This window comes from Eutrigla gurnardus (assembly GCF_963514095.1).
Source record: "Eutrigla gurnardus genome assembly, chromosome: 3".
NCBI classification, from domain to species: Eukaryota; Metazoa; Chordata; class Actinopteri; order Perciformes; family Triglidae; genus Eutrigla; species Eutrigla gurnardus.
Window position 1 is genome coordinate 20888276 of NC_139917.1, and position 10794 is coordinate 20899069.

The following is a 10794-nucleotide window of genomic DNA, read 5'->3' on the forward strand; positions in this document are numbered from 1 at the left end:
CCCAATCTGCTACTGTCCGCCTTAAAGACACAGACATGTTGGGGGAAAACCGGCCTCGTCGGCCCCAGAAGTGCAAAGTTAAAATAAACATAAAACAAGTGAATAGAATACGATTTAAATACAATTAAGATGAATGAGTTTTATTAGAGTACTAAATAACAACAAAACACTGTAGAGCTTCTCCTGTGTGCAGACGCTGCGTCACTGAGTGTTAGCACATGGGAGGAGAAAAAAAAAAAAAATAGAAAAATGTATCACAGTCAAAAACCTGGTCCAGTCACATACAGCACAACACAAGTCTACAGCAAAACACAAACCCGTGTAGCCAGAATGGCCTGACTGGCAGTCTGTATCCGAGTTGCTGTAACAGACAACGTCAACATACACCACCCACGGCTGAGAGAGTAAACTATGCATAGTGTCTTGTGTCCAAAGTCAAACCATATTGCCGAACATAAATCATTCAGTGCATGATCCATCCATATTTGACTTACGCTATTTGTCTGCATAACAGACAACTTTGTAAATGTGAGCCACGAAGAGGGACGTGTTTGCTTACCCCCTTTAAAAAATGTAAAAAAAAAAAAAAGTTCAAAGGTTGATTTCGGAACGAAGACTAAATGCAAATCATTCTTCCTGTTTTTTTTAAACCTGCCACAAGTAACAGATGGTTGCCACACAAATCTTCAACAATGTATTCAAGTTTTTCTGCAGAAGAAGCAGAACCCTTCGCACACGCTAAACGGCTAAAAACAAGCATAAAGAATGAGTTAAAGATAATGTTTCATGTTCACTCTTTTCCAGTACATTTTCAGGCGAGTTCTTGAGGACCAGGACAAGATGAATGTCAAACTAATTGGACACATCCAGAGAGGCTGGTGGAGCGTTGAGTAGTTTCATGTTCTCCTTGTTCCGTCGTTCCACCAGGTCCTCCGGTGTTTCCCTCCGACACCGCATCCTCGACTGCAGTTGAAAACGCAGTTTCTCTCAGTGGACCCTAAAGCATTATTTTTTTTTTACACTTTTATGATTTCCAAAAAAAAAAAAGAAAAAAAAAAAAGCCACCCACTCAATAAAACACAAGCCTCTCATTGTTGAGAAACTAGATATGCCGAACCCATTCCATAACCTTTTAATACCCCATGATCTTTCAATCCTTTCATCAGCGTCTCTATCCGCTGCCCACGGCTGCCTTCCTCATCAGTTCCTCGTCCTGGACTGAGAGCTCAGTTAGCTTGCGTCCCAGCCGCTCGTGAAGGTCCAGGTATTTGGCCACGCAGCGGTCCAGGCACACCGACTCGCCCTTCGACAGCTCTGGCTCCTTGTAATGTGGCGGCACACACTTCCTGTGGCAGGCGTTGGTCATTCTGGGAAGAAAGGAAGCCCAGAGAGGGTCAGATTTTTAAAACACTTTCTTCTAATAATTATTCATATGTCAACACATTTACCAGGCTAATTGATTATGTGTTGAAATTGTTGGCTAAAAAAGGCTTTTAGTTTATAGTAGGGATGTGTGTTTTGGTTAATTTTGCTTTTAAAAAAAACCTGAAGGGATACGTCAAACGACTCATTAACATTTTTTTTTTTTACAGCAGACATTTCGACTAGTCTGAGCAGAAAAGGCACATGTGTAATTAATAATAATTAGGCAAGTCATTGAGACTGTTCAATTTAACCGTAAGTAGGCAACAGTGAGGCAGCATGCAAAATACCAAGGCCCTGTAACTGGTAGTGATGGCAAAATGAAGCCTCATGAACCAACAAAGCCTTCAATCCAATTGACTCTACGGCGACATCTGCTTGTGAAAGTTAAAGGAGGCACTGTGTCATGAATTCACATCCACATTGATTAGCTAAGATAGTCTATCTTTGGGTGTTGGGTAGGAATTAAATAATTAAATAAAATCACTGAATAAATAAAATCAGAGATGAATGAAGGGTGGGTATGCACAGTGAGTGTCTCCTCACAAAATATGTGGCACACTTGAGAAGGAAGAAGCGTATCAGAGGTCAAAAGTCGCATTCACCCCGAGTGATGGCTGCAGTTCAGAGGAACCAGCATCTTCATGCTTGGCCATATCATGCTCGAGGTGTTATTATAAGCCAGCTGCTTATCACAGATCAAACACTGGACATAATAAAGATAAAACAATGATTTTCAACTACTACAGATAGGCCTAGATGGACTTTAGCGTGGTCATATTATAGCTCATCTACATAGCCATTCTGCATCAGAATGGCAAATTACTATCCTGAAATAAAATAACCTTGTAGGGAGTCATCAGATGAAGGTGTTCCCACATCTCGGGCCGGCCTCTCTTTGCAACAGGTTGCATTGTATCAACAACAAACAATAACAATTGTCACTGAACTGAACTTTCTCTCTCAACTTGTCTCGATTCCTACTTGACAGCCCACAAGTGCACCGTCACGCGCAGGTTTGAAACATGTTTCGAAGCAGTCACGTGGGTGTGCAGAGGCATCACGGGTAACATCACTAAACAACCTACATGCAAGGCAGACAGTGGTATTGTTAGAAAGGACCAGCTGTGCAATAAGGATTCCCAAATCATACATGTAGGTACTTCACTTACAATGTTCATTAATTAGAACTAGGACTGCCCCATCTTAGTAGACTTATCATTCGTTTTATTCTCAGTATTTATATTGTCTTCAACCATATCCAGCTGATATTCATTATGTCATTCATTATTACGTTTTTCAACAACAAGTTATAGATGCATTAGTAACGTCTTAATAACTGCTACGCTGCACATGACGAAATTAAGCCCTGAGAGGCCAACATTTAAAGACGCCGACGCTAACTTAACGGTAACTTTGCTGTAGTTTAATTTGAGGTCAAGTTTAACTTTTATTTCATTCGTTCTGTGGCTTCTTTCAGGATGCAAAAAAACGCATGACACGTTTGTTATCATGTGTGGCTTGCACAGTGCTGGTGAACATTGCAGCTTTACGTAACGTTACTATGTCTGAGCATCAATTAATCTGTCACATGCGAGTTGGCTAGCCGTAAGCTAGCATCAACGAGGGACTTGCGTCTTCACTAAGCGTAGCTAACCTTGAGGCGTCCCTTTATCAACACATAACAATTATGACAGACTATTGGAATGAAGGTCGTTCGGTGGTTTACTACAGACAGAACGGTAGCATACACCAGAGAGAGCTAGCTTTAACGGTTAGCTTGTTTTACCGGTTGTACATGTCAGCCATCATCTCCACCTCCAGCTCCGCCGCCAGCTGCTGCGCTTTCATGGGATCCATGTCCGCTGTTCGGTGGTGCTCACTCAGCCTTTACCACAAAAAACGCCGTCTCGGTGACCCTCTCCAGCGGACAGCCGACAAGAAACCCACCCGGCGCTTCTACGTTAACCTTCAAACCAGCAAGAAAAACGTGTGTACCGTTTCCGCTCACACTTCCGGTGTCAATAAAGTTGGCTCAAGCGGAAGTCAATTGGTGAGATCCCGCCCTGCGTAGCCGGCTGAGAGAGACGATTGGTTGACACCGGGGATTGAAGCGGAATTCATAATAACGCTGCGCCCCATCATTGCTTTTTTTTTTGTACCATACATCTCCACAGATTTAATAGTTTGTTGACAAAAACAGTACCAGATTACATTTTTAATGAACCAGAGCTATGTCATTTACACAAAACATGCCGTGTGTTACAAATACAGGCTCAACATAGGGTTTCTTTTCAACAATAGTTACTACCAGAACAGTCTGACAATTCAAAACGCACTCAAGATGTTAAAATAATAGAAAGATCGACAAATGTGCCAAGGAATATGTTTTTCTCCTTTTTTTATAATCAATGCATATAGCATAATATTAATGGAAATTAAACTTGAACCTTGTATATGGAACTATATGAAGGTAAAACCAGCATGCAGCCTGTAATTCTTGCATGCGAAAGGAAGGATATAAAAATCGATCATTCATAGCTTCACAGCAAAATGGACTTTGTGTGGCTTCTCTTTGAACATATATAAAAACAGAAGAGAGAGAACATTAGTGGCACACCAAAGTGCTTAACTTAGTCACACGGTATAGTAAAAACTACGCACACATACAAAGGTTACTCTCCCACATCTCCAATTACATCAATCTCGTTCACATCTTCCTCCTCTTCCTCCTCTGGATCTATTTCCATATTTTCGAGTCCATTCTCACACTCTCCGGTCTGAGGCATTTTGTCAGGAGAGCAAACCAGAACATCCACCTCCACCTCCACCTCCTCCTCCACCTCCACCTCTTCCTCCTCTTGATCAAAGCCTGAGCTCTTGCTGAACCCAACAGCGTCCAACAGAAGTGGACGAGTTATCTCAGGGTTCTGGGAGTTCAAGCTGTCGTCCAAAGGCATTTTGTCTTCTTGAGGCAAGTGTGTCTCATTGTGAGACAAGATTTGATCGCTGATAGCCGTCTGCTGTGTTGTATGTTCTTCATCACAGGCTTTTTGTGCTAAAAAAAGAAGGAATTAAGATGGATTATCTAGAGTGATTGGGCATTTGGAAATATACATTGGTTTCAGGGTTTCAAAGCATTTTTCTTTATTCTTGAAACAGAACGGATAAAATGTTATCCAACTCCATGGTATGTATTCAAGAGGTTGATACGCCTCAGCAAATATATATCAAGTGTCTGCAAGGCAGTAGTGGAAAGTAAAAAAGTACATTAACTCAAATGCTGTAGGAAGATTGTGCCACTTAATGTATTTGACAGCTGGCATAAATTACAAAACAACATGTGGTATGGTTTAGTAGTTCACTGATTTAACTAAATGCTAATACTCTCATACTAATTATGAATGCATAATTATTTTGCAATGGAGTACTTTTGCATTGATTGTATTGATACTTTTTGCAATTAAATGATCGGAGTACTGCAAAGCTTGATACCACTAAGGCTAATGTGTTTGTGATTTGGATGAACTAAGCTTGTAAACAGGGTTCTCCTTAAACTTTGAAATGTTTAAGGTAACGCTTCATGTATCTTCATCATAAAAGCGCATCTTAAAAGGAACACATTATCCATATTCCATAACAATACAATCATCTTGTGGTCATTGCTACCAGTCAGTCTTATTCTTTACATAACCAGAAAGCACCATAGTAGGTTGTTTTTGTTCCTGTATATTTTTCTGCCTAACCAATAAATCAAATGAAAAAGAGATCAATAGTTGGAGTAAGTTTCTACTCTGTGCACACAGTAAAAAAAAAGGATTTGGAACTCTGCAAACCAAGACTTCAGGAACAAACACTTTACCTTCTTTAGGATTCTTCAGTAGCTGCTCACTCTCAGCTGCTAACTTGGTTCCTTCTCCTTCCAAGTCATCAAAGGAAGACACCGGATGGGACTCGTGAGCAAACAAATTGGTCTCCCTACTAGTAGAGCCGTTTGTCTCATCTTGCTGTGATTTGCCATACTCAGTTGGTGATTTATTGAAAATTGTATTGTGATTTTTATCAACTGTGACATCGAGGACGATGTGAGACTCTTTAATCCTGTCCCTGTTCGGAGGCTGAGCAACATCAAGATCTGTCTCTTTAGTGAATTCTTCAACTTTGCAACCACGTGTCTTCCCTTCTTCACCTTCGACATCTGTTGCAGTTGCATTTGCTTCCTTGTACCGGCTTTCTATTGCCTTCCTTGTTTTTGAGTGTTGGCGTTTGACAAGCTTTTGTAACTCCTTCAGAGAGACCATCCGTGGCATTTTAGGTGCACCCATTTCTTCCTCTGGGATTACATCACTGTTATTGTCTGCCTCAGCGCTTACAGTCTTCTTCAGTGAGACTGCTGCCACTTTACTTGGATTTCTTATTCGTTTGCTGCACCTCTTTGGTTTTTCACTCTCCTTATTTGACAAATTGCTTTTAATTTTCACCTTTTTCACATTAAGGCTCTCTTTTTTAGTGACTACAGGAGAGCTCTCTGTAAGGGTTTGTGGAAACTTTTTCTTCGGTGGTCTTCCGCGTCCACGTTTAGGGACTTGAGCTTGGTCCACGGGTTTTAAAACTAAACTTGCTATGCTTGGACTACTTGGGGTCTCTTCAGTTTTATCCAAAAAGCCCCTGGGCCTGATCTGAGTCTGATCAGTATTGAGATCCCCAGGCCCTCTGGTTTGCTCTCTCCGACTTTCTGCGATAGTTGACGGTTCATTTTGTTTCCCTATGAATTTGTCTGGCATGTTTGAAGTACTGGCAGCCATTTCTCTTTCCTTCGCCAGCACATTATTGCTTGACAAACTGACTGAACAAATGCTCAGGTTCATCTGATCTTTTGTTCCATCTCTGACTTTCGCACGTTTGTATGCCAAAAGAGAACCGGCCTCTTGTGGATAAACTTTCAGCCTCTTCTTCCTCCTTTTAGGTGCTGCAGCATCATCTTTACCGTCACTTTGTCTACTTTTTAAACTTGTCTCCTTCCCATCAGATTTCAGTTCTGTCGCATGCTGATGACCGGCTAATACTGCTCCTCTCTCTTCCAGGTCTTTCACAGCACAAGATACTTCCTCGGTTCCACCACTTTGTGGATTCAACTCCAGATGTTTTTGACTTTGCTTTAAAGAACAGCTGTGTGTTTTATCCTGCGATAAAGACACTCTGTGAATCATGGCACTGAGAGGAAATTGTAGTGACCTGGGGTTTACTTCAAGCCAGGGTCGCCCAGGTACAGATGGCTGTTGCTGAGTTGTGTTGCTTTGGTTCAGTGAGCCGTTGCGGGTAGGCTGACGTTTTGCTGATGAGGTAGATGCCTCTAATGGAGAAAGGCATCGAGGAAGCCGCAAATCGTCCATGCAAGTCAAAGATTGCGATGACAGTAGCTCATTTTCATTAATCAGGGGTAAAAGCTCTAGGATATTCTGAATGTGTTGTGAAGAGGACTCCTGATCTGTTGGGTAATAAGTAACGGTCGTAAGTTGTTTCTGCCCACTGGGTCCTTTAGGATATGGGCAATGTAGACTTTTGGACAGTAGCATGCCCTCGTGGCTCATTCCATCTCTTTCACCCATGGATGTGACAGATGAGTTATACTGAGGAAAAGGCTGCTGCTGGATTAGCACAGCAACCGGCTGCACAGATGAAATCCTTGAGCAGCTGTGCTGGTCATGATCTGTAAAACAGCAGCAGATACCAGTACAAAAGGTGATGAGACCACCGTCAATCCATCCTGACTTTACAAAACTGAGATTGGTGTTAGGGGTTTTGGATAGTATAAGATTGATAATAGTAGAGGTAGCAGTGTGGGCATTTAGATTGTGGTACGGTGTGCTAATGAACTGGAGGACTGGGATGAACTGAACAGAAAGAAGGATTATTTATGGTGAGGTCTTTGTTCTATATTTGCTTGGCAACTGCTTCACTTGAGCACACTGAACGCCACAATAATCAGCCATTTCTGATGGCGAACTGAAGCCATTATTCATGCTCTTTCCAAAGCCACTAACTCCAGAAAATGTATAAATCATAAGAAAACAAATGCGTCTAGATACCTGTATCTGTTGATGAGTGACCAACTTGTGTCCCAAAATCCTGGTCAGACACACACTCTGCTGCACTCACGGCAGCATGCATCAGACTCTGTGGCCGCTCGTCCTGGCAAATGGCAAATTTGTTGCAGTCCATCTCCAAGTCTGGCAAAATATTCAGTCCAATCATGATGTCCTCCAACAGCTTCTCCATCTGCTCATCACAGTCCTCTGCAGGGCCTGGAGGCTGGGGGAGTGGGACTGACTCAAGGCTGTCGTTTTGGTTCGGGGGAAAGCCGTCACTCAAGATAAGCTGGGAGTCAGAGTGGGTGTTGGTGTGAGGTGGTGGCTCGGGCGAGTTGGTGGAAGCAGGTTGAAGAATCGGGTTCTCTGGTTGATGAATTTGCCCTGGCTGGACAAAGGAGGGGGTAGGCTCACTGTTTGTAAGGTCTGTTTGGGGCCTTTTGTGGTTGGAGCCAGCCTGTAAAAAGATAAAGTGGTCAGCAATATTTTCAAGTGTATTCTCTAAAGATTCAAATCATATGAGAACCATTAATTACACCCCAACTTTTTATAATCATCTAATTTTTTACTTATAATTATCAGTATTGCTGTGGGGCTGCTCATCTCCTGTGGAGTCTGGGAGCAGATGATGAAACAGACAGACAGTCTCGGGAAACTAAATTAAGATTTTACCAGACATTTTTTAATCACACCGTCTTTTGTGAATTGGATGAAAAGTGTGTCTGTGTATGTTATAAAACATCGTCATACTTATCTACCTTTTTAAGGGAGGGAAGAACTGATGATGTCTCATCTGCATCTTGCAAGTCCACAACCTCCCATACTTCTCCTTTGTTCCTCCTCAGCTTCAGAAAAGAGAGAAGAAAACAAGTGGGCTTCCTATATGTTTGTTTTAACTGTCTGAAGGCATTATTGCTGACAACTCAGTCATGAAATTAAATCCTCAAATACTAATTTCCTTTTTTATCTCCTTTCTTTGTGAAATAACAAGTTGTATTTACAGCCATGGCTGCGTCCGAAAGGTTAATGAGACAAGGCTCAAACCTTTGGGCAACAGCAGTTGAGTGTTTGTGATAAGAAAATAAATCCTTCATTACATTAAGTAGCTGCAACCAAACAAAATCATCTTTAATCTTGAATTACCCAAATGTTCTTTCTTGAGGTAATTCAAGGATTAGAGATCATTTTGTGTGGTTGCAGCTACCTACCGAAGAGAACACATAAACTAAGTGCAATTCACAGAATGTTAGGATCACAAACTGCATGACTCAAATTCATTAAATCTCCTTCCCAGCCTCAGATAACAAACCAAACCTGTCTGCAAAAAAATGGCCCAAAGGCAGAGAAGCAAAAAAAAAAAAAAAAAATAAGGAAACATCTCATCTTTTGAGCACTTTTACACCTGAGAGTATACAGATGACACGATTTTAGAGAGATGCGTCAAGAAGATCCATGGCTGAACCTGAACTGGGGGCGTCGCGGGTCATGGCTGACATCTTTACCCCTAAGCCATGGCTGTGCCTCGGATTTTGCTATTTTTAATGCCACATTGGCACCGTTAGCAAGGGAAGTCTGCATACCCGAAGTGGTATCAGACTCCTGTCTACTGTTTAATTTTGCCTGCTAAACTTAACATCCCATCACCAGGAAGTTTGACAATCAATCGGTAATCTCAGCTAATATAGCTTTAGGGTTTATACACACGTAACTCTGGAAGATAATTAATTGCCAAGCTATTTTCTATGTGAAATAATTACTAGTCCTTCTTACCTTGACAGATATCGGTGTGGTCGCCGTCTTCACCATTCGCTGCATCCGTTTCATCTTAGCCAGGTTCTTCATCCCTACATTTGCATGTGCCTGCATTCTCTCTGTAGACTTTCCATTTTTGTCAGCCGTTTGGCCACTCTTTTTCTCATCCCTCGGTTCTGTCACTTCCTTAACAAGCCCCTGTATGATGTTCCCCAACTCACATGAGTGCAGGTAGGCTCTGTCTTCCTGAGGTGTGTTTGTATCATCATTGAGGAAAATGGGGACGGTCATCACGTTGCTGGGCAAAGCTGAAGTTGGCGTGGGATTTGTTACACAGTCAAAGGATGGGTCTAATGTAGACTCTCCGTCGATTCTTGCTCCGCTGTGCTCACTGGAAATATGTGGGCAAGAAGTGGAGCCAAAGCATTTATCAAGTGTGATGCTTTGGGATTGCAACGTGATCAAACCATCCAAACTTTGAGCTACTGGAGACGAATGATTAGCTGGGCCGATTGGAGTAAAAGAACAGTCCACTGCCTTTTCACAAGCGTTAACAGTCTGTGAGCCTGTGGACACGCAGCTTCTCTTTTCAATTAGGGAATCTGTACCGCTCCTTCCAGCCATCTCTGCCTGAACATGTGCATCCTGCATGTTTCTGCTTTCATTCCTCTCTTTATCTGCTTCTTCCATCTCTCTGCGACTCCCTAAACAATTTTTCTGGGGTTCTCCCTCCTCTCTCCTATTTTCCTGTCCTTTAACAAGGTCAGCGATTCCAAACTGGCGGGCTGCAGACAGCACATCGTTCAGCTCTAGACTTCCTTTTACGTCCACCTCCCCAGAGTAAAGAAGACCAACAAGCTTGAGCAGGGTCTGGGCCTTCAAAGCCCGGAGACAGAGCTCACGCTTCTGACCCAATGGAGGAGGCGGGGAGGCTGACAGCTTCTGAGACAGGTAGGGACTGAGTGCTGCAAGGATGCAACTGTGGGTTGGGACTGAAATACCTTTACAAAAAATTAAGCAAAAAAAGAAAAAAAGGTTAGTTTTTTTTTTATAACCCTTCCATTAAAAACTTTAGGTATACTACACAGCTCACCCTCAGTTTGAAGCAGGGTATCACAGAATTGGGCATTGTTTTGTTGTCTCTGCAGCTCTCCAAGAAGCTGCATCTGATAACCTGGCCAACAGTACCGCTGCATGTCAACATAGGCACTGGGAGCGAGGAAGCACAGATACAGGAAAATTGTTACATTTAAAGTACATCTTCCAGTACTGTACAGTGGTGAGCTTACATAAAATACACCTGTGCATCGTTGCCTATAATAAAATGTGTGTCCCTGCCTTGGTTTTACTATTTGCCCTTTATTTATGAGGTCATTTCAATCTTTGAATGCGTTTTTATCCTGTTTTGTTTATTTAATGTGCAACTTGTAAAGTCAGTCACTGTGAATAAAATGCCTCTACAGTCTAACGATCTACTCGTTCCCAACTATCACTAGCATATATCTTTTAAAAAAATGTTTTGTCATCAGCA

At 42.1% G+C, this 10794-nt stretch overlaps 2 protein-coding genes across 2 annotated transcripts; both read right to left on the reverse strand.

The window, feature by feature from the left end:
* Positions 1-113: 113 nt before the first annotated feature.
* Positions 114-3427, reverse strand: timm10 (translocase of inner mitochondrial membrane 10 homolog (yeast)). Its single transcript, XM_084006119.1, has 2 exons — positions 3212-3427; positions 114-1367 (listed from the first exon to the last, which is right to left on the reverse strand). Exons 1-2 carry the CDS (start codon positions 3280-3282, stop codon positions 1172-1174), a joined length of 267 nt encoding a protein of 88 aa, XP_083862245.1. The 5' UTR covers positions 3283-3427; the 3' UTR covers positions 114-1171.
* Positions 3428-3714: 287 nt separating this feature from the next.
* Positions 3715-9699, reverse strand: LOC311011548 (uncharacterized protein). The gene is made up of 5 exons (XM_084006582.1): positions 9282-9699; positions 8270-8356; positions 7512-7968; positions 5285-7132; positions 3715-4480 (listed from the first exon to the last, which is right to left on the reverse strand). The coding sequence occupies exons 1-5, from the start codon at positions 9552-9554 to the stop codon at positions 4098-4100; spliced, it is 3048 nt and encodes a 1015-aa protein (XP_083862708.1). The 5' UTR covers positions 9555-9699; the 3' UTR covers positions 3715-4097.
* Positions 9700-10794: the final 1095 nt, after the last annotated feature.